Consider the following 27746-nt stretch of genomic DNA (forward strand, 5'->3'; position numbering starts at 1 on the left):
AATACACGACAAATGGTGCATTTCTGCTCACGTTAATACGTCATAATAATATAATTGTAGCATTGGAACCATTTTATTTTATTTATATATAGTCGAACGAAAATGAGTCGATTTTCAAGCAGGTTCTTTGTTTCTCTATTCACGATTCCGTTTAGGATAAGGAGTGTATAAGCAGGTACACACACACACACATGTACACGCTAAGAATCGGGAATATCCGGTAGGTAATTTTCAGGGCCGATGGATGAGACACGATAAGTGAGTTGAATTTTGGCGGAACAGGTGAGAGTGAGGAGCAGTTAGAAAGAAAAGAAACGTTATTCTCTGACGCGTCGTCGGGGCTTCTTCTTTGTTTCGAGGCAGAGCAGCGTGCACGCCGTTAGGCGGTTCGAGGAAACACCTGACGACGGCAGAAGAAGAGACCAGTGGTGGAGAAGAGGCGAGCAAGCGGGCTCGGGCTACAAGCAGTCAGGCCGCACACGTAAGTGCATACCTGTGGCAGGTGAATCGAGTCAGGTGGCCCAACAGATAGGGCACCTTTACGCGAGAAAGCGTTATAAAGGTGTCTATCATAAATGTGGGTTAGTATATATATAGCGATGACTAATATATACCTACCAATACTAGTCTTTTACTCGCTTTCCTTTCCATCTCGACTCCCCCGTACGATCCACACAAACGCCAAGCTCAAAAATCCCTACCGCGTTCGATCATTATTCTATAGATTGTTCGTGTAGAAGAAAATGCGACCGTCCTTCGAAATACGTCCTCGGAAACTTTCTATACGGGAATCTCTTAGTCACGTACCTATGTGGATTACGGTGTTGTAATGAAAGAAACCTATCTAAAATAAAAATTCCGTAACTCGTTAATTATTTTATCAGAATATTTGTCGTCGTTCGCGTGTCTATTTTGATTGCACATTGTGGGTTTTTGCTCGCAACTAAAATAACATTGAATCGAGCATGTAAATTCGATAAGAATTATGGAAATGAACGTATAGTCTTCTCTTAGGCGTAGTTGCTGGTAGAATTCAGAGTAATTGATGGAGTTTTAAATGGAGCGTCACACGCGTGCGATAAGCAGGTAAACGATAAAGGGAGGGGGAGCGTGTTCCTGCGAGTGACGCCAAGTTAAATCATACATGAATGGTGGAAGGGGTTGACTCAATGACGAAGTATAAGAAGCGCGCGTTTCTTTTTTTTCCTTCGCCTACCTTTCGGGCGCACGTGGCGGCGTGTTCGAATATGCACGCAGCTGCGAGTGCATCAAAGTGTACGTACGCGCGGTCGTCACGTGTAAGAATGGGATAGGAAAAACGTGACGCGCCATTATGTATTCGCTCAACGACAAGCAATGTTCGGTCAAAAAAAAAAAAAAAAAAAGATGCAGAGCGAAAATTATTACATCACCTCGACGGTATCTTGTGGATCATTTGGAACCATGCGGCATAAAACATTCTTCGATAAAATATTACAGCATACATGACTACACAACGACGTTGTAGATGTTTCAAAAATGAATAAAATCCAATTCCATTGCTTGATTGAATTTTTCGAATGTTTCTTCAAATCGCATTTTCATCCCCATAATTATCTCGCGTTTAAAAGCTGTGAGAAATATCTGAAGCACGTGGCACAGGCCATTCGTGCATAAAAAAATAAGTAGATGCATAACTGTAACGATGCTGTAGATTCGTGAGAAAGAAATACCATCGAATGCAGCCGTTATCTGTATATATATATATATTTTTCGGATGTTTTGCTACAACTGCCGGGGCTCCAGTCCCACGATTGTCTCACGTGTAAAAGCTGGGTCGTAAAAGGCAGATAAGAAGTTTTGTTTGGCGTGTCGTCGCTGGGACGGTTAATCTGCATGAGCGCGCGCACGGGTGGTTGGTATATGTATATGTATACATATAAGCCAAGTGTGGGGAGGAGGCCTGCGCGTCGCGCGCGTCCACGTCGGCTGCTTGGCAAAGGACGTCTTTTACACACTTTGCCACGAGTGGACTCGGATGCTTAATAGGCATAACTGCGCATGGGAGACTCGAAAGGAACCGAGAGCGGGGCACGCGAGGGAGTTGTTGGACCCTTTGGAAACGGGAAACAGCTGTGATTCCGATAGATAAAATCTCATCTGGCACGTGTGTTTTTTCCCCCTTTTCTCTTTCCTTTCCTCAATCGAGCCCATGCCGACCGACCACGTGCCGGCAGCTGCTCGCTTTGCTCCTCTGCGCCTGCGCAGCTCTCCGATATTCTTCTTTGTCAAGGACTGCCAGCCCTGCAGACTCTTTATCTAATCCGATAACGAGCAAATAGCCGGTCGACGACGCGTGGAAAAATTAGCATGTGTAAAAACACAAGCAATATTTTCCATTCCGAAACGAAATTGTGTTTCACAATTGATTTTACACCATATATATATATATATATATATATGGTGCAAACGCCTCTTTCCCAGTCACACGTGCCTCCGCACAAATCACCAATCGAGCGTTCCACACGATTCGTCCTGTGTATCGCCTTTGCAATTATCTTTAATCTCTCAATAGCGAATTATTTGTTTTTCAACAACCAGCCTCAGAATTTCCGCCGAGCATTTTTTGCCAATTCAGCAGGTGAAATCGGACGATAATATAGGAATTTGATACGTATTATCAATTAGCGTTGTTCGCGGGGGGAGGGGGTGGGGTAGGGCGAGTTAATTGGACGGGAGCTGACAATGTAGCTGAGCGAACGTTCCGATTGGCTGGCGAAAAATGTTGACTGGGGGGCAAAAAGTCTCGGCAGTCGCGACTGCGAAGGACGAATATAAGTCAAAGACTTGTGTGTGGCCGGCCGTTGAGTAGCGCATAGCACATCGAAAGAGGAGAGGCTGCTGTCGCCGGCGATGCAGAAGAACAAGCTGACCTTGAATTCCTCCTCTTTGCGCGCAGCCAACACACGGAGAGAAGACGGATCGGCCGAGGGCAGCAACAACGACTTTCTGCGATATATCCGCTAGCTTTTCCTACTTCGCGCCTTATGCTGCCCTCTATATGTACCTTTATATTTAATTATTTATATATGTATACAGAGAGGGAGAGAGAGACAACTACCGCCCCCCCCCCCCCCTTGACAATTTCCTTTTTTCTTCGAGCAGCAATCACAACCCCCAAAGTAACACGTTTCTACAATCGTCAGCAGATTTTGTAGATTTTTTTGCAGTTACACATTTTTTACACAATGTCGTAGAGTGGAAGAGAATTGTGGTTTTTTTAATGGCGATACTCCTATGAAATAAAAATCAGATTTAATTATATATACACATCGTGACTTGTGTGTGTGTGTGATTCAATAGATAATTTTGTACAAATCGTCGCAATGAGTATTTCAAACGATCAGCAGCGTGGAAAGTTAAACTTTTTCCAGCGTACAGAGTCGTGCATCCAGAGGACTAAACTAGATTGACGATAATTCTCAATCATTCCAAGCATATTAACCCGATGTGAGATAATCCGATGCAGGATATTTTTATAGCTCGCCGGCATGAATATTTTCAAGACGAAATTGCCACTTGAGCTGCAGCGATAAATATTTACGCCACTTGGAAACTATCGTTTACGCTGACACGTGTTATTATTGATTCACGTTAAATGCATGACACATCCGTCTATTATCAGCCGTGTCACAAGTTTTTCAAAAAATCCTCCCAAGCGAGCAATCACAAATTTTAGATGCTCTTGTAAAGCTCGCTATTATCGCGAGAAGCGTGCAATCATCCAACGAGTAAACATATAAACTATTTGTACAATAAAATTGCATTTTTTGTACAAAACAGTGAATCTTTATAGGTTAGCAGATCAAGAATTGTTTGTTTTGTCGAAACTTGCTTTAACATATGACTTTCTGCCTCCTAAAGGCAATATACAGTTTAGTATAATTATATTATTGATGGAAAATTCGCGTCTCTCTACGTCTCTCTCTCTCTCTCTCACTCTGGAATTGCTGGAAATCTAAGTAGAGTTGGAGATTATTTCAGGCCACTCGCGCGAATGCTCTTGACCGCCTAACCTATATATCTTACTACCCCGCCATTTTGACTTTGCTTCACAGCGCCATCTGTGGGACTCGTTCTCGTTTTAACTATATCGAGGGGCATCGAACACGCTGGCTGGCTGTATGGCGTTCCCCTCCTACCCCCTCTTCGCAAGTCCAGATCAGCGCGCGTAATACGTCCAAGTATACATATAGTTTAATTTGTATGTGTGTGTGTGACTATTCGTACAAACAGCAGTATCGCGTGTAGCATGGTGTTTTGTCCCATATGAGAGATAAAAGAATAGTGGTGGTACGTGTACGAAGATTGCGGGAAAATGAATCCCATATCGGGATTAGTTTTGGGGCTTTTTGCCGATTAAAGTTAGATAGCGAGGGAGTCAGGGTCGGGGAGACGTTATATCGTGTATATAGAAACGACGAGAAACCGAAGGTTCGGAGATTAATGACGAAGAAGGTTCACACTGGTCGGTGACCCTCGTTGCATGCATTGCCAGTGAAAAGCTTATATTCGAGCTCACTTTTTCTGCAGGCGTTTCAAGATTCGTGCGCAACGGTAATAAACGCAGAAACACTTTTTCACAGCGGATAGCATATTTTACGGAGTCAACTTTTGCGCGTATTTGCGTGTATAGAGGCGCATACATATACATACACGTATTTTGAGGCCACGAGGAGGCAACGAGTCACGCTTCGATAATGCCTTTCGCGAGTCTCATTGTTCTCTGGCATTTTTCAACTCGTATACCGCATACATTTACGAATCCTCGAGGGTCGTACAAAGAATTTTATTTATAAGCGCACTTGGCCGGAAGCCTATAAAATCTTTCGCGCTCCATCTCACGAGCGTAATATCCTTTCTTTTGATACTTCAACCTGTCATAGAAATCGAAATATCGAAAGAAAAGTCGTCTACGTTCGTTATTGTCTCGCCTTATAGCAACTAGCTCTAATCGCTTGTAATTCGCACCACAAATCTTTCCTAAGAGCTGAATTTTTTTTAACAATAGATCTATTTATTTCTACGCGGCATTGTAAGGATCGTTTAAGCGAGAAAATGGAGAATGGTGAGTCGTATATACCGATGCAGCACAGGGAGAAGAGTGGAGAATTTATTAATATAGAGCGGTTCGACGTTGGGGGGCACGTGTTTTTAAACGAGGGCCTAGCTCTTATCGATATTAGTCTCGGGACCGCGCGGTATAAACTTGGTAGCATGGAGCGAGTTCAAAGTTTCGCTTCTCGATGGCTCCACAGCAATCGCATCCAAAAACACGACTATCGTGTTTAAGCGATGTCAATTGAAAAATTGATCGATCTTGCAGGATGGCTCTCGAAACACGATAACGCGCGCGCCGTATAAAGCTTAGGGATATTCCTGCGCGGATGGAAAAAAGCTGTGAAAATGGGTCGAGCGAGAGATGCTTGGATCAAAGTGGGGAGTGCTTTTAAAAATAGCTATATGTATATAGAAAGCTATGTGCAAGAGCCTATTTACTATCGACGTTCGACGCTTTGATTAATACGCTCTCCGCTCTGATGATTGGACGGAACTCGCGCTTGCACATTCTCTGCGCTAGTCGATGGCTTTTAATAATCTTGCAGAGAGAGAGAGAGAGAGAGAGAGAGGACTAGTAGAAGCTTTCGCGCGTGGCCCAACGAATGATAAAACATGGCGGAAACGAGCTTGGCAATTATTATATAAACGACGGATTATACACACCGCGAAGCTAATTTTAAATGTCTCGAGAATCCCAATGAAGCGTTTTATGCATGCGAGTTGTGCCTTGACTGTCGATGGGAAAATAAGAATTGCATCTCTGGTGAATTAACGCTGCATTAGCCGTGGCATTGTTCAACGAAACTTGATCGATCCATGCACGATACGTATAGCAGGCTGCTGCAGCGCGAGCAGATTATGAGACGCGCCTTATTTTCTATCTTGGCAAAAGATACGCGTGTGCTGGAAACGTGCGAATATTTGAAATTGAAAGTGAGTCTCGAGGCGGATTCCAGACGATGATGTAATAAATGCGATAGCGCGTTATCTATATATGTCTATCTGTTTACTCGCCGCGCGTACATGCACGCAGGGATCTTATTATCGAAGTACCATTGATGCGCCGGTCTGCCGGAAACGGTTGGCTGGCTTGGTTGAAACAAGAGAGAGAGAGAGAGGTCTCCGGAAACTTATACCGAAGCAGCTTTCATTTGCTGCCCGTATTTGCTGCTTATTTGCCCCATTGTTCCGCCGCGCTCTATCTCGAGCCTTCCAATAAAAAACTTTCGTCGTAAAGAAATCGACTCGCGCGCCCGTTCATTACTCTCCCTCTCGTCCCCGTCATCTATAATCGCCTTGCCTCGCCAATAATCCCTCTTCAATTGGAAATCACCGTTAGAAACTTGATTGAAATCGATTAATCCAAGCTCGACCAAGTGGATTTTCTCTTTGCCAAAAGACTTTTAATTTATCATTCATTGAATATATGTGGTTATAGTTTGCAATATTAGCGAGACATTTTGCCACAATCCAAAGTTAATGTATAAAAAAGCATTCAACTTGTCAATTGCAAAATATCCATTTTTCAATATAATCTCTGTGAATGCAATTACGAAGGAGCTTCCAAAATGTTCTGCAACAAATTTTCACTGTTCAATTAAAAGTAGCGTTATGAAAAGAAACAGACCCTTGTGTGCGCGAACCGTTCATTATACTCTCCCTCTCATCCGCTTCATTTATGATCGCGTTGCCTCGGCAATAATTCCTCTTTAATTGGGATTGACCGTTGCATGGAGACTAGATTAATTGAAATTGATCGATCCAAGCTCTACTATGATAGATTTCCATCTTGCTCAAACAATTAGAATGTATGTATTATTTAGTTTGTGCAGTATATAGTGAGACACTTTTCACAATCCAAAGTTGGAATGCAAAAAAGGATTTGTCTTAGTAATTGGAAAAATATCAATTGTTTAATATAATATCTATAAGTACAAATGTAAGAAATTCGTTGAAACCGTTTTGCACAAAAATTTATATCCATTAGAGTTACGGAGATAAACGTTTGTGTTCTGGGGCGTTTTAAATGCCTCGCCCTATAGCGAGGAAGATGGAACTAACGAAGGGGAGAGAGGTGATGAGGGGGGGGGGGGGGGCGAGGCGAGGTTTCACCGTTCACGTTGGCTTGGCGTGTCGTAGCCAGAGCCTGCGTGCAGATAAGATAAACCTCTTATCGCGCAGCGACGCGATAACGACACGTAAGAATCGCGCCGGGAATAAGATGCACACACATAACAGCGGTACATATGTGACGTCGTTGGGGATCCTACGTTGGGCGGACACAAACACTTTTGCGCCTATACTCTCAAAGAAAATATTATCGCAGAGCTACTGCGCGCTGTGCTTCTCTCCCCCCACCCACCCAACGTAAGAGCAAATAAACCATCTTATCAGAAATTCCCTTTCATCTCGCAGAAACTTCTTCGATCCTTGAAAACTCCACATAACACGGACCGCTCGTTGCATCGCAAAAAATCTCCTTTATTTATTTACTTGGATGCAATTTATATACGCGTTCCGAAACTTCCATCCAATTTTATTCCACATTATCTATATTACACCGTTCGAAAAAATACTGTATTGCTATCGGGGCACGCATCTCTCCACGCGTGCCTTTTTCCAAGGTGATAAATTATTTTTATTTAATACACTGGACGAACAATTCTGCTGATTTCTCTGTAAGATGTCGTGTACATTTTAACGCTGATTGTAACAGTTTTAACGGCTACTGTTTTCACAATGGTAAAGAAAGGAACGGCTATAGTCTATAGCCAAGTGTCGAATTAAAACGGGTAATGCTCTTAGCATGGCACCAGACAAGCGTGGCTTTGATTGTTTTGGAGATCATCCTATGATAACAAGTGAAGATTATAGTTCTTGTAGAGACTGTGCTAAGCGCGATGCACTTACCTACACATATAGGAGTATGTTAGAAAAGAAAAAAAAAACAATAGCATTATCTCTTAACGATACCAAGGTATAGGCTAGCTATACCAGCACCAAGAAAGCAAGCCGCGGCTAAGATCAGTTTTCGAGAGATTCAAGAAAAGTCTCTCCGCGCGATCTACTTGATGTTTTCAATAAGCAAGGCAACAGTCTCTCACGCTGTCTCACAGGGAACAAGTTTCGTTAATTTTTCGCTTCTTCCTCATTGTCGGAATCTGTTTAAAAAGAAGAAAGAAAAGTTGCGAGTGAAAGAGAGCCGTAATTGCGGAATATTTTGCAATCCGTGGATTGGAAGGTGGGTTTTCTGGAAAAGGACGTTATGGCGGCGATGCCCGTCACGTAGAGCCGTAGTTCCGAGGGCGCCCTGAGAGCACGCCACGGAATACTAGAATACCTATCGCGAATACGCGCGAACCAAAAGCTACGAGAAGAGACCTAGCATTGCCTGGTATGCCTCTCACGCCCCGACGCTTCACTCTACGTAACTACAGTACATATATATATATACGTGTTCCTATCCTCCTCCTATGTGTAAAATCCACCTTCTCTGTATGTATACGTATGTACGTGCGTGGCTACCTCCGATATATAAGTTTTGCTTCTCCCGAAAATTGGCCAAAATCGCACAGAGAGAAGCTCTCCGACTGTGCATGAAAACTTTCGGGATAATTATCGAAAGTACACAACTAGAATCTAGATTGATTGTCGGAGACTATTCTTTATCGAACATTACTCGAATGCCTGCAATCTTTCAAGAGCTTCTATGCTAATCTTTAACTTTGCATATAGTTTCTCGCGAGGCTGACCGTGTGGGGATTTTTCTGATTTTCTGGCCATAACCTCACCCACGTCACTGATGAGATCTACCAACGTCACACGTAACCAAAAGAAACCGGTTTGAATCGACCAACGTCGTCGTAACTATCGTGACGCGAGCGCTCTATTACTACGAGGGTCAATGAAACCTAATCGTATTTAGAGCCTCTCTGTCATCGCGATAAACCTCCTATACTAGAGAGTATACCTACTATACGCGGATGAAACTCGTTTTTTCATTGATTCCTTCATTGGCCCTTACAACGAATTTATACTGTTCGCGCACGCAACAATAACACCGGGTGACAATGGGACTTTGACTTTTGCAACGGTAAGTTAAACAAATGAGAGATGTTCGTCCAAGTAGAAATTGTTCGAGTTCGTGTCAACTTAATTCCAGTCAAGGCAGGCTGAGGCAAATTAATATTCATGGGAGGGAGGTTAGAGCTTCACAGCGATTGGCGCGCGCGCGCTGCTGCCTCTCCCCTACTTCCTCCCTTGACCGCAAGAGTGCAGCGCACGAAACTGTTTCTGGCGGACACTCGAATCGTCGCGCGCGCCTGATTCTCTTCCTCTGCGGAGTGTTGGCGGCCTTCCCCCATTTCCCACTCGCAACTACATCTTTTTACGGAAATAGTACGGAATATCGAGAAACTGCAGCCGAGCTCACGGATACGTGGAATGCATTCGCAGACTCGACTCTACCTCCTGAATTCTAAATCTGCGAATTTTCACAACGATACCTTTTAATTGACGACGTACACACTCTCCGCTTCGTTCTTCTCTCTCATTCCCCCACCCACAATTCTTCCTTCCGTGGGATTCATTATTTATCGCGAAACCCTAGCCTCCGCCAGAAGTGGCCCCTTTGCAACGAGAAAACGCTGAACGTTAAAATCGTTCCCCGGTATCAAAGTATCGATTATACGCATAGACCGCTCATTTACTCAAAGATTCTACGCAGTCTTGGGAAGAAATCCAATCAAATATATATATATATATATATATATATATGTATATATTTGTTTATACGATAGTAGCACCCTGAAATCGTTCGATCAATCATTATTTCTCAAAAATATAGTCGCTTACCTAATCGACTATCGGTGAGTAAAAGTTTATTTTTCATCGATAAAACAATTACTATTGTAGCTGGTCTGATTGAATAATTAGGATGAGGCTGTTATGAAACGAGGCTGTTAGAAGAAAAAAAAATATAAAAAAAACATATAAAAAAGTTTGCCTCCTGTGAGGTTTGAACTCACGACCCCTGGTTTACGAGACCAGTGCTCTGCCACTGAGCTAAAGAGGCTGATGTTTTTCAGAGTAAACTCGAACCTTAAAAGTACGGCGTATTCCATCGGTGAAAAAGTAAGAGAGCAGTGTAAGGAAGAAGAGAGAATGAAAGGGCGGAAGTGTGTGTGAGAGAGAGAGAGATTATATTGAAGGCAGAGAAAGAGTATAAGCCGTTGGCGATATAATTATTGTCGTTCTGCTGCTGAAACATAGCATTTAAAAGGATAACTTGAGAGTATTGTATCTCCGTTGGAGCGATCGGTAAAAGTGTGTCAGGAATAGATGGTGCGACCTATAAATCGCGCGTGATGCAAGACAGATGTCAGTTGTCACTTGCCGTTTTACGCGACGATCACAATGAACCTCGTTTTTCAGAGATCGAAGGACACACGTGCACCCTCTTCCTCTAGCCAACCAGCGAACGTGAGTGGGACAGATGTTGGGCCGTCTTAAAGATTTTCGTAGGGAGACCCTTTTCAAGACCCGGCGCGTACTCTCTTTGAGAGCTCGAATAAAGGACTCGACGGAACGTATAGCCATGCTACTATTGTCCTATTAAGCAGATGTTATCCGTTGAATGAGCGCAATGCATAATGTCTCTCGCGAACAATCAACTGGGTTTTCTAGGCTGCGCGCAAAGATTTTTGCTGCACTTTCGCGATCACGAGGCATTAGTCGTTGCACCATGGTAAACGTGTCGTTCTGCCGGAAATATAAAGAAAACATGACAGCTGAGGAGCCGTTCAACGGAAACATCGTACAAATCTGCCTCCCTCTTACTTGTGGCTATTAATGTTGCTCGCAAGCACAACCAATTACTATTTACAATGCTGTCTCGTATATATACAGATTGCGCGAGCGCCTTTCCTTCTCATCCTTTAACCGTATTCTAATTACTATATATACACAGTATATAAGTATACTATTGTATAAAGGAAGTGTCCAAAATTGCAACGTTCCTTAATGGTAGGAGAGTGACGCTGCTTTGGAAGCATTCTCAACGTCTCAGGGTCGTGCATTCTCAGACGTAGGACGTGTTATATTACTTTTCTGTATGTTTCGCGCGTGGTGCTTATATGCACTGCGTCAGAAAAGCGAGAAGTATATATAGTCAAAGGGACGCACACGCTCGTACATTCTCTTTTAATTGGATTCCCTTCTGAAAATTTCCAATGGCATCGGCGTCACGATCGTTCGGACCGTTGCATCGTTTCGTCGTTTCACCACTCCAACGACCACAGCCATAACAATGAGTCGATGATTTTCTACGAATCGCGTGAGCCAGTCTGGAACTAGCGGCGCTTGACATTGCGAAACCTGAAATATCGTGAATTCGCTTCCTGTCATTTCTCCACTTCAGGGTCAATGCAAACCACCATGATTTCCATCCTACTATATATATACATACAGGTAAACTCCCCTAGATATAAACTTTTCCCTCTCTATGGAGAGTAAAGATACTCCACAATATAGGGCAGATAAATGCAGGAAAATTGAAATAACCGTAACACTGTAGCAGATGAGAGATTAAATTTTCGTGTCTCGGAGCCGTAAGAATAATTAATGAGATTATACGCGATACGTAGTATCCTATAGTAGCCGAGGCATGAGATATTGGTGGAGTAAAAATGAAGAGGCGATCGATAGGCGCGAGGGTATAGACTGTAGAAAGCGGATAGCGAGGGAGAAAGGGGGAGGGGGAGGGGGATTGGGAGAAAAGGTTTGAAATATTCATTCTTTGGTATATGAATGCAAATCTCGGTGAACAGGGTCAGAGGCGTTGGAGAAGTTTCCCGTTGGATGAAAGCGTTGTGGGCATGCGCGTTGCGACGGTAAGATTGGCAGGGGCCAGGGAGGGAGGGAGGGAGGGCGAGGAAAAGCAAGATCGAGTCTCTTGGACACGCGGCGCGGTGGGACGAAAATCGCGAGAAGCTCGCAAGGCCCGCATCAGCAACCTCTGCTCCACGTACCCTTGAACCTAACAGACGCCCGCAGCGTTGCCGTCCCGTGCAATCGCGCGCTGCAAGCCGTGCAACTATGCCGTCGATGGTGGCAGTGATGCCAACCATCGTCGTCATCGATATCTTCGAACGAGCTCGGCTATACTCGGCCGTCCTCGACTTTGCTTTCTTTGCAACAATCTCTCGCTCTCTGCCTTTACTTTATCCTCCCCCTCCCTCTCCTCCTACCGTTCTCTCACCGCCCCCCCCCCCCCCGCCGCGCGTATTTCTCTTTACACATCTTGCTCCCTCTTGCACAGTACACACCTCCTTCCTTCCTTCCTTCCTTCCTTCCTTCCTTCCCTCCCTCTTTCGCTCCTTCTCTCCTTCTCTTGCCCCAGCCATTCTTCCTGTCACTGTGTAGTATATGTATACCGTGTGTACACACATACATACACAAACACAGAGCCTGTGGGGACGCTGCTTGAGCTGACGTCATGCGTCGAATCGCGCGCGTAGCGTTACGTAAAAACCGTGGCTACCCAATATAATATGAGATTCGGCCGCAGTGATGGTAAACGGCGGGAATTCGGTACCCCCGCGCTCTAACCGTCATTCCCATATGTGTAACACCAATAATGTGGCAGTGAGAGCAGGAGTGCCAAATTCCCACCGTCTACTATCTCGCTGGGATTTCAAGCCTGCCCCACGTGACTCCCGCTGAAACTATTCAACTGCCAAATTTACCAAGCCTATACTGACTCCTGCTTGCCTCGTTCAATCTGCATATTCAAATTTGCAGGTCTATCGAGCTCTTTTCGTACAGGTTATGTACGGGATAGGTGCCGAAAATCGAAAATTTGATGGTACATTCATTGTTTATAGTTTGTGTGCCGACTGCCGCCGATAAATACCTTGGTTGCTTTAACACATATAGATAGAGAGGAGGATGCGAATCGCGTGGAGGAATAAATTGTGTCCCGATGTGAGTCTTGCTCGCTCTCTTGCTTCTTCTCTCTTCTGCTACTTCCCCTGTACGTCTTCGAGACGGCCTCTCTCATTCGCGCAACCGTGTACCATTTACGATAACCAAACCGGTTTACAGTTTTTGCGAGACCTGACTTCGCGGAGAATGTTGATTTTTGCGTTATATACCGCTGGGAACCTAACCTACATCATTATCCGCATGAGCTGGCCATGCTTCATCACCAGCTAGCCCAGCCTCTCGCTCGTCCGTCTGGTGGACCTTGAGTGGTGGTGGTGGTGGTGGTGGTGGTGGCGATTTTATTTATTTTCCTTTTTTCTTTCCTTAGTCTTTTTGCGCGTCTTGCATTATAATTAAGACGGCGCGAGGTATAACGCATTCGGGGCGGATGTTTCGGAGGTCGTGATACGGTGTTTAAAGCGGAATCGCGACAAACCAAATTCAGACATGTATAAACATCTAAAACTTAGTCACGGACGAATACCGACTCCATGGTCGGGGACGAATTCGGCCCTCTTTCTCATTCCACGCACGACCTGTCGCCGAAAATATTTTTACTACTCAACGCGTTCGGCATGTTTACCACTCGATTAGTGCCCAAGTGGCTATTGTTCTCACTAACCTACAGCACTGTGTTCTCATTATCATCTTTTATTATTGGCAATCGAGATACGTAAGAATCTACACCTACTATCATCCCTAATCTCTTCTTTCCATGGCAACTGTGATAAGTAATCGATGCTTTTATCATATCTGGATACAATTGACATTCGTAATACCAATAAAACTTTCGTGCTTCGTCTGCTTTAAATTTTAAACGATTTTAACGCTATACGCAATTATTAAGAGCTACGCGACAGCGATGACAATTTATATTGCTCTACGAATTTGTCACTTGTATATTACAACTTTTACCTCTATCAGGTAGTCGAAACTTTCGAAAATTCCAGGATGACGTAGTAGCTCTCAACAGTTTACATATGCATTGTCCAAACATATACTAACATTTCTTTCTCATCGGTCTTTATTTACAGTTACTTACGTAACAGGTACCAACTTTTGCTCGAATGCTTGACCGCAATCGACTTAAAAGTTTCAAGCCTTGTCCCATACGAAACATCCACTCGCGTGAACCATTCGATTATGAGCCGACCGACCGTCGTCCAAAAAATATTCTCTCCCTTTCTCTGTGTACTAATGTAACTTGTACTCACTTACCTTTGCAGCCTTGTTCCAATCCGATGCTAATACCATTCGAAACACTTCGGTGAATCTTATTCAACACCAAACCAGGTTTTAAACACTCACACGCACACGCAATATATTTATATATATATATATATATATAGGAGTAGTAGGTCCCATCTTATAAGCTTCTGGTAACAGTAACCCAACCATAAAGTAAGTTTACATTTCATTTTTAATATATTACGCACGTACGAAATAGTTGAAAAACTTATAGGGTGTATCGTAAATGAAAACTGTGTGATTGGAAAAAACAATTTCAACGAGTCCTAATCAATACAGACATAGTAAACAGTATAAATGGATAGAAAAAAATCTACTAAAGTACTAATTTGAGAAATTTGTAAAATAAATTTTTTTAACGAAGAACCTATTGAGTGACTAATTTAAGAGCAATTTACTGATATATTTTATGTACTTACTCTTGCTGAAGCGGAGAGTTACTTTCCACATTGGAGTACATTTCATATTGTCTAGGCGTTCGAATGTTTGAACTTGTTTGTCCAGAATGTTCTGTAATAATAAAAAGACAGTTTTGTTTATGAATTTCCTCCGCGTTTTACGTATTATTATTGTAATATGTAACAATTAAAGCAAACACTTGAACATTATTTATACATGTTATAAGTAGCTTACTTTTTATTTTGCTGGATGCCGCTTCGTACATTCTCCAGTCGTTAATCTCCTTGCGTAATTGATAAATTTGATCCGAAGGTTCATCTATGTACTCAGATTGGTTTGTCATTTTGTTCATAGGGAGATCTTTTCTTCGACATAAGGGAGACGTTAATTTTGTTGAAGAGCGACTCGAAGATCTGTGTGAATTGCTGTTTGGAGCAATGCAATCGTTTTCTTTCTCGCCCTTCCTTTTCGAAAGAAATTGTTTTCTTTGTGTAGATGTAGTAAAGGATTTTGAACGGGCTCTAGATCGGGATTTCTTTGTACTTGCTCCGAAATTCATTTTTTTATTTAAAAACACCTGCCCATCATACATATTCCTTGCACGTTGTACTCAATTGATCGTAAACTCCTAAACGACTCGTTTTTTAAAATGTCTTCTCGTTTAAGCTTTTTTTTTATCTAAAACATAATTGAATGGATTAATTCATTGAATCACATGAACAATTTGTATGTATCGGTCTAAACACTATACGATCATGCTTAAATTTAAGAGAAAGGTGAATTTGAAAATTAACTTAGGCGCCATCTATCGTTGTAAGCTATAAATCACCTTAGTTCAATTGTCGGGCCACGTTTTATTAAATCAAGTTCAACCATAAATGTTTATTCTTTTCACACAATGTCAACCAGCTATTTACAAGAAATACTAAATTCTACATACTTTTGATTTTTACTATTATAGTTTAACTTTTAATTACAACGCAGTAGTAATGAAATACTTGTAAGAGAATACAAAGCAGCACTCGTAAATAGAGAAAATACAGTCGTAAAAAAGGTGAATTTAATATTTTTACTGAATAATCTTCAATGATATAATAAAATTAAACAACGATTTTTATTACTCACAACATAATGTACGAAATCACCATCAATTCCGATTGAAAATTTAGAGGACGCAAAACAAAGCGAGCTTGATGCTGAAGTGGCGGTTAACTTTTTGTGGCGCTGGCGGTTATTTTTTGTTGCGTTCAAGAGTTAAGGGTTACGTTCAGTTACGTTCGTCATATGTCCTACATATAAAAATGCACACAACTACATATTTAATGAAGAATAAATGAAATACGGAACTCATCCTTTGTAATTCTTAACCCAAGTTAGATTCTACGCAAAGTTTGGAGTTGATATAGGGAATTTTTTGTGCCTGTAACTAAACCAGCTGCATCCCGGCAGCCGCTGTTTGGTAAATCTGAATTCAGTTCAATCTTGGAAATGTCCTTGATAGGGGCGTGAGAGTCTGGGAGACGACTAGCAAGTAGAAAGGAGAAAAATTGCATTTTGTTAATACAGGCAATGACCCTGTTCAGGCACCTTGTCGCTAAGTTAGCGCTCTATAAAATACGCGTCACGATTGGTTAAATTGAATGAACTGACCAATCATAACATAGCGCTAACTTAGCGTAAGGTGCCTAAACATGGCCTTTTTGTTTCTTCCTAACCTATCAACTACTTTACTACCATAGATTTAAAATTACTGCCAATTATTGCCATGGCTGTGTCAGCAGACGTTGAATCAGAACAAATCAAATCTGTACGTATTTAAGACAAAATATTTATTGCATTCTGTGTACACAAATGTATCAGCATATTTAATACGGGATTAACTAATAAGCAAGTTCATAATTCAGATGTGTAAACAGTAACAAAATAATTAAAGCCAAATATCAACATTTTTATCTTCTATTTTCAGTTTAAAGATTTCTTAACATCTTACAACAAATTATCAGAAATTTGTTTTATGGACTGTATATCTGACTTTACCACACGGGACATTAGATCACAAGAAGAAAAATGTGCCCTTAATTGTATGGAGAAATATTTAAAAATGAACCAGCGAATTTCTCAGCGTTTCCAAGAGTTTCAAATGGTAGCGAATGAAAATGCTATGGCGGCTGCCAAGAAAATTGGACAGTTATAGTTACAGTGTTGTTATTTATAACTGTTATTAAAATGTGTTAAACCAAAAATTATTTTGTTTAAATCACAATATGAGTATAATTTTTTTCTTTATTTAATTTTTTAATTAAAGATATGTTTACAATATACCAATAACAATTGTGGACTATTCTGTTAATAAAATACATAATTATAAATAGAGCTTATTGTGTAGGTTTATAAGAAGTAATTTAAAGGATTGTAAAATGTATACTTTTCACAAAGTGACATTAAACAATTCATAAATAAGGAAAGTTACATGCAGCGATATGTACAGGGTTCACTTTGTTTTATAGAAAAAGTAAAAGTTTTAGAAAATAAAACTTTCCTTCTATAATATATTTATTATATTCTAATAACTTTGCATTCATAAAATCTTCTATAAGTTAATAGAAAACATGAGTAAGGTATAGTATATATTGATAAAATATATATCAAAACAAATACCTATGATTATTTTTAATTTAACTTGATTTGGAATGACCATGAGTATGTGCTTTGGGTTTTGTATGAATCTCAGTTTCCATATCATTACCATCCCAAACTAATTGCGACGTTTTAGGAACTTCCGAAGCTGTTTCTACATCCTGCATTGGGTTAACATTTGTAGTGGCAGTTATATCAGAAGTTTGAACATCTTGGCTTTGGGATGCCGAGTTTGGATTAGGAGAATTTGGAGGTGTTTTTCTTAATCTTTTATAATCGGAGATCCTATTCAGTGGAAGTTGATCAACGCAAACGGCTTGTGTTGTTTGTCGCGTTTTATATAATATAGGGCAGCTTAAATCTCCTTTTAAATTTAAACTATACAAATTAGCTAAACTGCGCAATTTTTCTCGTTCGGGTTGCCTCATTGGATGCAATTTTAATTCACTTTGCGTTGGATCTTGTAAAAATCTTGATACTTTTTCATTTGCCGATGTAATGATGGAATAGCCAGGTTTATTATCAACGTGGCGTCTACCAGCACGAATTTCCCGGCCGTTTAGACTATCTCGCACCCATTGAATCCTTTGTCTATAATTTTTTCTTACTTCATCTCCCAAGTGTTCATAGCTTCCATGTAATATTGTATGTAAAGCTGGATCAGCTGTTACTTTGTCCTCATTTGTACTATCATCATCCCACCAATTAGTTTCGCCAATCCAGTCTGACTGTTCGTCATCCCCTTTAAAAAAAAAAAAAATTTAATATATTGCTACATTTAATGATAAAATTGTTAAAAATCATACTTACCTTCTCTGTCTTCATCATTGGTAATTAAACCAGTTTCAGAGTCACTAGATGATATACTGGAGCTAGATATTCTCGAACAATCCATAGCATCTTCCCCTTGGACTTTACCAATACTTTTAATTTTTAAATTTCTATTTGGTTTAGGCGAGCGCATGTCACAGTCGGTTGAACGCTCTCTACACGATCTCTTACGTTTACCACACCTATGAAAGACATTACTTTGACAATTTACACAACTTGCAATGGTACAACATAAGCAGGTACAATAAGGGATCAAAATGTTTACCATATTGCTCCTAACTTCTTTTCGTTATCAGATTTAAAAACCCTTTTCTTCTTTCCTGTTGCTGTTGTCGGTGGTATAATATTTATTGCTTGAGATGTTGATGGATTAGAATCAGAATCAATTGCCATTCTCTTAAATTTTCGTTTACGTCTAGTGTTAGTTCTTGGTGCAAAGTGCTCATTAACTGAATCACTCTCAATATTACTTATATTATGCAAATTGGAAAAACAAGCAAATCTCTTTGTTTGATTTGTATCATCACTATCAGACTGATATTTTGATGCATTATTGCTTTTCTGAATTCGAATATCGCAAATTGATGAAGAACTATCATCTGAATGCTTACTAATGTTTAAGGATGCTAAATATCAAATGAAATAAAACAATGTATTAATAATAAATATTAGCAGAAAATCCCAATTCTTTCTTTCCACTGTTAGTAAGTTTATTTATATACCCTTACACTTACGAATGTTGCCAGTTGAACGTGCTCTTCTTCTGATACCCCATCTGCGTCTTATATTTGTACCATTACTGGTTTCTTCAAGTGCCAAAGTAAAATCATGTACAAGAGCTTCCATTATAACTCTTAAATCAGCTGGCACAGCTTTTAAAACACGCTCCATTTGAAGAATGCAGCCTTTTAAAGAAAATATTTTAGAATAAATCACTACCTTATTAAACAATTGTATACTGTTGCTATTGTTAATTGTAAAATGCATACATGACATTCCCTTACACACAACCAAAGCATCCTTAAATTGGTTTCCATTAGAATGGACATAATTGTAATTTTATCTATCACCAAAGCTGACATATGCTCCAATTCTTACTATATTATCTATTTAGCATACATACATCTCAGTTTCATATTCACTACTTATGATTTTTAATAAATACATGGTAACTTATAATTTATTTAAAAATTATAAGCATATTAATTTCTCTTAAACTCGTTTTCTACACACATCTTCGAAAATATTTAATTTCACAAAATTAATATTTTTTCATGCAAATACGTAAAAATTTCTCACTACTGTATCTAGTCTCAAGCACTATATTCGAATGACGTACTACAAAATGTTTTTTAAAATACTGCTATACATACAAAAATGTACGAGAAAAAGAAAAAAACAAGCAATATGTGAACAGACCGTCATGCCCAAAAAACGATTTTAAAGATGGTAAATAAACGACTAATTCACTTGATGCATTATTTTGCCCACCTTGTACGAACAATTGCGCGAATGGGATATCTTCGTTTTAAGCAGACATCATATTATTAAACAGTTTTTCGAAGAGAAAGTCCTCTTTTTGATCTAGAATTTCTAGAATCGTGCCCTCTACGAGTTTACTCTATATATACAGAGGTAAATGAGCTGAGGAGACTGGAGAGTAGTGGAGAGTGCCTGTTGTGTTCTTATCTTTGCGCATAAATGAGTTAGTAGAGGTGAATAGTATCATGAGTGTGCACAAGCTTTGGCTATATGTGTAAATTAGTCGCGGATGGTCGTGGACTGTGCAGTGTGTACTGCATGTATGTATGCACAGTGCACTAGTGCAGTGCTCTAATAATGCATTGTTTGGACCTTTAACAAAAATATACACATAGTTATATATTCAGTATGCATAGATGTGTATACTATTTCCAAGAGCATATATGTAGTATATTTTTAGATTTTTATAATTGTTGCAAAACAACCGATTCTTTAAAACTTTTTATATCCAAACTCTTTCTATTGTCTTTTGTTATTTATCAATTGATTCGAGTTACAGACGGAAATTATTAATAAATATAATTAAATCGTCTCGTGAAAATATTCTGCAAAAGTGAAAATCGTACTTAAATTTATATACATTCGGTAAATCTATTGATAACTGTTTAATAATAATTACAATTTTTAGTATTTGGTTTGATAGGTTCAGAAATAAGAAGTCTCTATCTGAACAAAGAATACAAGCTTTACAAAAGCTCTAGACTATAGTCAGTCTACATAGATAGACTATTTCAGTAGACTCTATACTACTCTATAGATAGGTTTTATTGTAAGTGGTAGTTAAAGCAATCAGCCAATCGTGACTCGTGATATCATTGTTCGATTGGTTCGTCTGGCATTTGTCGATGGACAGACCAATAGGAAGGTAGAACAAAATGGCGACGAATGGCGTCTTTGCAATGAGAACCAGGCTTTCTACTGCGGTACCATTTCCGGCATAGCATACAGTACATGTAGTATATTATTCACTAAAAACGGACGTGTGACGGACGCTACTCGGTCTGCGAAGTTTTTCGTAATTTTGCCGGAAAAGTAAATATTTGAAGCTCAAAAGTACGGGGTATTAGGCTGTAACGAGAATAGCTATTTGTTGGAGGTGTTATGGGAAGGTGTAATGCGTTAATCACGTGAGTTGGAATGGCTTGGAAAAAGACGAGAGAGACGGGCCGTGTGGTGGTTGTGTAAATAGCGCGTAGTGGCGTGCGCTTGCGCATTGCGAATTTTGGACAAGTCCAGAGAGCCGACAGATGAGTGGAGCGCGGGATTATTGCCTGATGCCTCTATATTTCTTGATGCTAGAAGGGGAGCGCTGAAGAAGAGGGTGAGAGAATAGAGAGAGAAAAGAGAGTTCGCTTTGCAGCTCGAAGAACAATCGCTAGAGACGAATGTTTAGTGACGAAAACGTGTGAGAAAAGGGAAAACAAAGAGTGGAGCAAATTAAAAAGTAGGTGTAAACGGTTTCATTTGCTGTGTGTATTTGTTATAAAAGAATATCAGGTGTACCGGTCCTGGCAGGACCTAAGCACGATGGACGCTGCTACGGACGTGAATGGCGGGAACGCCAATATAACGCGCAACGAAACTAACCTACAAACTGGTACTGGAGTGCCAGAATTACCAGATTCCGGGACTATACCAAACGTCACTATTAAGATGGAGGTACAGGAGATTAACGGCGACGTTAAAGATTCGTCCAAGAAACCTGCCTCTCCAAATATTAGGAGAAAGCTCCGCAAGTTCAAGGCTAATTCTACCTTTACGGCGGAGAGCGATTCTACACCGAAAACAAGGGAACGCAAGCGTAAGCTATCGGAGTACGATGATGCCAGTTCCGAGGAGTCTATTGAATTTATCGGTTTCGACAACGATGCGGTTGATCCTCTTCAAATTGGTGGCAGTCAAATTTTGAGGAAACTAATCGGTATAATATATTTTTTATCTATCATAATTTATTTTCCTATCCCGCTTCCCTCTACTTTAATCATATCTAAAAATCGATTTCTCTTCAATATCAAACAATTTTTAACTAAATCAACTATATTTACAATACATATTATAATACACGATTGTTAAATTATTACTTTGCTTAGAATAAGCATACATTTTTTGATTATAGAGAGATAAACATATTTTGAGAATAACTTTGTTTTTAGCTGAAGCTGAAAGTGCTGAAGCTATATTAACAAAGCGATTTAAGGGCTCCCCAAAGAAGAGCTTGGAAAGTGCAAGTTGGTCAGCAGAATATGGATTAATCAATATGAAGAAGGAAAAAGAATCTGATAAATCTGAAACTGAGTCAATAGGAGTTCCAAACAGTTTAGAGTCTGAGGGAAACACAGGAAAGCCAGAATTTTCATCTCCCAAGTCATTACTTTCATCTTCTTTTTCAAACAGTCCATCTGGAATGTTGCTTAAATCAAAAGGTTATAGATTGTCTCATGGTGCCAGTCCTGGGAGTGGACACAAAACAAAGTCAGTGGTTGACATGTCTAATCCTGCATTTAAAGAACCTTTTAAATATGGTTGGAAAAGAGAATTAGTATTTAGAGCCAGTTCTGATGCTGGTTTTAGAAGGATGGCAGATATATATTATTATACACCAAAGGGTAAAAAAGTAAGAAGCTTTAGAGAAGTAGCTGAATGCTGTAAGTATAATTATGCTTATTTATGGAATTTCATTATATAGTAATAGTAGACTAATGTATTTTAATTTTCTTAGTACATTCAAAAGTACTAACTTTAGACAACTTCACTTTCTTCAAAGAGCCTCTTGGTCTTAATGATCCAAATAAAGAAATTATCAGAGATGCTAAAAGATCAAGAGTAAATATACCTATATTGTTTTTCATAAGTATTTGGAAAGAGATCAAATTTGTAGCTTATTCCTTTTGATTGTAGGCATCGGGAGGAAGTGGCTACACTCCTGCAAAAAAATCATTGGCTGCAAAAAAAGCAGTATCGGCAAGAAAATCCACACAGGAATCAATTTCTACACCTGTTACGCCATCAGCACCTGCACAAACTACATCGACTTCTACACGAGCAAAATCATTAGCTAAATCACCAAAAGTCACCACTCCTACAAGCCACAAACCAAAGGCACCTGCAAAGAGAACGCCGCAAATTAGTATGTACTATCATTGAAGTAGATTTGCAGAAAGTTACTTTTACTGAAAAATTTAATTTGTTTCTTATTAATTATTCTTATTGAATGACACACAGAAATCAAAACTGAGGAAAGTGAAATGCTTCCACCACAAAGAAGTACATCCACCAGGCGAAGTCAACAAGTGGTAGAAAAACCAAGTCCAACAAAGACTAAACGATTGTTGACGTAAGTACTAAGCCTTCTTTGTTTTCAATTTTGTGCAAAATTTGCAGAACGAATTGTCTAGCAATTTAAAGATTCAATGGAATGTGAATATTTGATTGGATAACAGACTTTAAGAATGCTTTTAAAGGTCCAATGATGATTATTCTTAAAACTGGCTTTTTGGCCAAAAGAGAGTCTACTAAGTTTAAGATAAAGGACGAAAGCCTTGACTGACGAAAGCTATAATTTAAAAATAGAATTAAATTAATTAAAAATAAAAGTTTTTGTTTATCTACACATATTTGAACAAGCCCTTATCTTAGTATTTGGTAAATAATATTTCCAACACCAAAATAAGATCTTTGAGATAAAAATTTTTAGTTTACATTATTCCTTCAAGTTGAATTCGATCAGTCAAAGGCTGGGCCTTTCGTGCTTAAACATAAAGACAAATACCCTTGTACAACTTTCATTATATTCCTTGGTTCCTCCTTAATCCATAAATCCTTGGTGCAAAATATTTTTACTTCCTTGTCCCCGTCTCCCTGGCAACGCACGTCTTACAGGCCCAAAGTTCAAGAACCATGCAGCATAAGATGCTCAACAAGTATGGGATTGATTCCAAGTTTACAGTGTCGTGTATGTCTTTGCTTGTATCATCCGGAATGCGTTGAAGGGAAAGAATATACTACTAGTGGTGATGAATACGTATGCAAGGTAGTTTATGCTCTCCTTTAAGGATTAATAATAGCTAATGTATAATCACAAATGAACTAATAGATTATCTTACAAAATTTTGTAGAATTGCCAGCAGGATACCAGTGGCTCACAAACCTCACTGACACCACCACCTTTAATTCCTATTAGTATGTTGGGTGGCCAGGGCTCGAAAGCGAAACATCAGGTAACATTGTCTCCTCCGAAACTACAGAGACTGCCAAAGTCAGATAAAACAGATTGTCAATCACAAAGCACTGCCAAATATTCAAAGGTAACTACGGAAGCCCTGAATTCACCATTAATGCGCGACAAGAAGGAAGGTACGTGGCTTTCCCAGGTGGAGAACGAGTTTCTACAAAGCCAGGATGGAACACTGCCAAGGCCGGCACAAAATATCGCATTGATGGCTGGAAAGAGGTACATAGTTGTACCTAAGAATAATGCGATGGCTGTTCAGCCAGCAATTACAATCAAACCGGATAAAATTGGTGATAAGCCACCGAAACTTCAGGATGGAACTATCGATGCTGTACAAAGTATAACAAATCCCACTAATTCTCCGTGTTCAACGCTAACAAATGTATCAGATGCTAAGGATCTCGAAAATGTTAAAGAAACTGATGAAGCACGTGATCCTGAAAATGTGTCGCCCACGACAATACCATTTAATGATCAAGAGGAAGAATTGCTACAAAATATAGTTGAAAGTTCAAAAGTGGAAGTTGCATCTACGGAAAATTATTCTGCTAGTATTGAGACAACACGATCGAGTACAGATACGTCGAACATTGAATATAATAATATAGCCGTTATAGATAATGATGTGAATATAGTCGATAATGAATCTACTGAAATCATTGTCTCAGAAATAGCAGATTCTAATTTGTCTTCTTTTGGTTTACTTAAGTAAGTATGATTGTCCTTTAATGATTAATTAGTTTCATTTTCGTTCATTTTTGATTTGACATCATAAATATTATAAGTTAAGGTAACTCTATTTTGAGGTTTTGGCAGTTGCTTTGTACATGTTGTATTTACAAGAATGATAATTTACACTTTACTGCATAGTAATGTTGTTTTACGAAATAATGGTTATATTTAGTGTTAACCATATGCTTTTATAGTTTATATATATTTTTTATTTTAAGTATAAGTTACAATTATTATTTCGTTAAATTTACTGTTAAGTTTGTAAATGCAATATATACTGACATTTATTATATTTGCAAATATAAAAGTTCAACGAAAAAAATGAATTTGATTTTATCTTATGATCGAAGCACACTGCCTTAGCTTCTTAGAAATACGGCCGAATCATTGATAACTGAGAAACATGCACAAAGTAGACTAAAATCGTTGTTGGTCTATGAGTGTTCTGTGATTGTAGTATCAAGGTAAATACTTTTTATGTCTTATATTCAAATAGAAATGTTCTTTTTTTTTCCTAAACATTTTTAAAAGTAGTTCACAAGTCACGTGTTTTACATTAATGCTACAATTATAGATTCAGCTACTGATAAGTGCTTCAGTGGAAAAATCTAATTCATTTTTACTTTTTATATTTACAGATATAAAGACATGTGCGAGCTGAAACACAAAAATCTTTTAGTGCGTTTTCCTATCTATTTCCTTGTCCTTTCCATCGTATATCCTATACTATATACACTTATGCTCTTATATATTATTGCTACATTGGTCACATGATTTTTCGAGAGGCTTTTAGTATGTGTATATATACATATATATATACACACACATACATACATATATATATATGTACGTATATATTGATACAGGATAAAACTGTAAATCGATGTTAATTAGAGAATCATTGGTCCTTGAAAGCCTCTTTAAAAATATTACAATAGCTTTATATGATACTTACTTTATTATCTGAGGGACAGGTAAAAATTATTAAGAATTACGTTTCATTTGTAATATTTTAAATGGTGATTTTATAGGAAGAAGCAAAATCAGCAGGAAGTGGAACAACAGCAACATTTCATGGTTTCGGTATGCGCTGGATATCACGCGTTACTACGTATTTTCCAGTACCTAAAGGTACAAGAACTCTTACGGGCAGCTCGTGTTTGCAAAATGTGGAGAGACTTAGCTGCACATCCATCATTATGGAAGACAGTAAGGATGAAGAATAGCCAAGTGACCGATTGGGATGGACTGGCAGATACGTTACAGAGGCGTGGAACGCAACATTTAGATTTAAGAAAAATGCTTGTTGCGGGAGAATCCGATGGAATATGGGAAAAGTTTTTGATCGTTATTCCGAGAGTAACGAGTCTCTTAAAGTTGGAGCTTTGTCGATGTCCCGTTGTGGTGGTAGAGAAAGTAATTCAAAGCTGTCCCCAGCTGCAAGTACTGAGTGCAATGAGCATAAAATGCGATTCTTTAAACTTGGAATCTGTTGGTAACCTTAAAAGATGTCAAGAATTGAGACTTAAAGCTATCAGTGGAATGTCATTAACGGAAGATCTCACACCATTGCAGGAGTTGACACAATTAACACAATTGGTGAGCCTTTTCTATTTTGACAGTAGTTTTAGGTAGTTTACTTTAATGTTTAAAGTTTGATCTTTATATCTGTGTATGATTCCTTGGACCTATTGCAAGTATTTTATATCTGAATTACAGAGTCTTACATCAGTTAAAGAACTTGGAAAGAAAAAGATAGATATTCTCCAAAACTTAACAAATTTAGAAGCTCTAGAATTGGGAGAATGCTCTGATTTTCCAGATAAGTTTGGCACTACTGTATTAATAAAGTTAAAGAAATTGGAGCGTCTTCGGCTGGAAAAAGGTCAAGGTTCTTGTTGTACTTTTGATATTCTAGAAGGAGTTTCTAAATTATCAAATCTTTGTCAAATGGAGTTAGTGAACTTTGATGTGAAAAACGGTTTTGACAAATGCCTCGCAAATTGTAAAAACATCAAAAGGTTACTAATTATTCCAACATATATCTCTCAATCTGCAACTTCTAATAATATGGTTCTGGGAGGAGTGACAGAATTATCTAACAATTTAACGCATTTCGTGTGGGGCGTTACCCTTGAGCTTCTGAGGGTCACGGAGCTCTTTGTTGATCAATGCAATTTAATGAATAAACAAGTCACTGGAGATTCCATACCAGTCCTAAAGCCAGTTCCTTGCTTGAAGTTAATTGAAGATGTCGAAGATGAAAATGAAAATCAAAAAGGCTAGTAATCGAGTAATTTTTGTTACTTTGTAAAGGATTTTGTGTGCGATCATTCATTATTTTTCTATTTATTAATTTTAAATCGACCATTATTTTTATCATTTTAGGTGAGGAAAAGCAGCCAAATCTCACGAGTCCACAGGTCGATATTCTACCGCTTCCTCAGTTACAAAAACTTTTGCTGACTGCTTTACCGAAAACGCGTGTTAAAATATTAAAAATTCCCTTCCACGCTACGTGGCGACAAAGCATCTCGGACACTACTTCGCAATAGAAGAGAAACTAAATTGCGTGCTGTGTATGAAAATAAAACCAAGGAATTACTTCAAGTTTTATGTAAATGAATTTTATGTAAATTTGACAACAGTGTCTGCACAATTTTCAAAAAATAATTTATATATTTATGTACTATGAGTTCCATACCTGTTGATAATTTTAAATTGAGTTTGGTACACAATACAGGGATCACAGTAATCGTGTTCTAAACGTCTTTCGGTCAAATTGGATGTGGGACCATATGTGCAAATATTACTATCTTTATATACAAATACATAATAACGAACAATTACACTACTACTTCGGTTGTTTTTTTTGTCTTTTTCTTTCTTTTCATAAGCCTGGATTTTAATATCGCAATAGTATGTCCTTCGTTTGATGAATCATAGATGCTGCCGTGGTTTTGTGACGTAACTGTGGTGTGTACCAAAATGATCATTAATCTTGGAAAAATATTTTTGGTAGCGTGTAATTAATTTAGGAGTT

General features: G+C 39.0%; 2 protein-coding genes and 1 non-coding gene across 8 annotated transcripts; 1 reads left to right on the top strand and 2 right to left on the bottom strand.

Annotated features, from left to right (window-relative positions):
- Nucleotides 1-10102: 10102 nt before the first annotated feature.
- Nucleotides 10103-10174, bottom strand: TRNAT-CGU (transfer RNA threonine (anticodon CGU)). The gene has a single exon. It is a non-coding gene; the product is annotated as a tRNA-Thr (tRNA).
- Nucleotides 10175-16921: 6747 nt separating this feature from the next.
- LOC136773270 (G patch domain-containing protein 2-like) lies at nucleotides 16922-20458 on the bottom strand. 3 transcript variants are annotated; one of them, XM_066726816.1, is made up of 7 exons: nucleotides 20360-20458; nucleotides 19690-20285; nucleotides 19188-19304; nucleotides 18927-19103; nucleotides 18464-18824; nucleotides 18178-18380; nucleotides 16922-18109 (listed from the first exon to the last, which is right to left on the bottom strand). In XM_066726816.1, exons 3-7 carry the CDS (start codon nucleotides 19192-19194, stop codon nucleotides 17406-17408), a joined length of 1452 nt encoding a protein of 483 aa, XP_066582913.1. In that variant the 5' UTR covers nucleotides 19195-19304; nucleotides 19690-20285; nucleotides 20360-20458; the 3' UTR covers nucleotides 16922-17405. The 3 variants fall into 3 exon arrangements, with proteins under 3 accessions (XP_066582913.1, XP_066582914.1, XP_066582915.1); XM_066726817.1 differs by having other exon boundaries at nucleotides 18933-19103; nucleotides 19188-20285; XM_066726818.1 differs by lacking the exon at nucleotides 19188-19304 and having other exon boundaries at nucleotides 20360-20457.
- A 251-nt stretch (nucleotides 20459-20709) lies between these two features.
- On the top strand, nucleotides 20710-27560 carry LOC136773910 (serine-rich adhesin for platelets). Of its 4 annotated transcripts, none has more exons than XM_066727878.1 (11): nucleotides 20710-21661; nucleotides 21894-22385; nucleotides 22460-22563; nucleotides 22639-22867; nucleotides 22963-23074; nucleotides 23620-23770; nucleotides 23856-24309; nucleotides 24388-24679; nucleotides 25735-26302; nucleotides 26423-26984; nucleotides 27092-27560. In XM_066727878.1, the coding sequence occupies exons 1-11, from the start codon at nucleotides 21268-21270 to the stop codon at nucleotides 27256-27258; spliced, it is 3525 nt and encodes a 1174-aa protein (XP_066583975.1). In that variant the 5' UTR covers nucleotides 20710-21267; the 3' UTR covers nucleotides 27259-27560. The 4 variants fall into 4 exon arrangements, with proteins under 4 accessions (XP_066583975.1, XP_066583976.1, XP_066583974.1 ...); XM_066727879.1 differs by having other exon boundaries at nucleotides 23856-23957; nucleotides 24045-24679; XM_066727877.1 differs by having other exon boundaries at nucleotides 21894-22104; nucleotides 22171-22385; nucleotides 23856-24679.
- Nucleotides 27561-27746: the final 186 nt, after the last annotated feature.

This window comes from Prorops nasuta, unplaced genomic scaffold (assembly GCF_024137725.1).
Source record: "Prorops nasuta isolate Cenicafe-Biocafe unplaced genomic scaffold, Cenicafe_Pnas_1.2 PNAS00005, whole genome shotgun sequence".
NCBI lineage: Eukaryota > Metazoa > Arthropoda > Insecta > Hymenoptera > Bethylidae > Prorops > Prorops nasuta.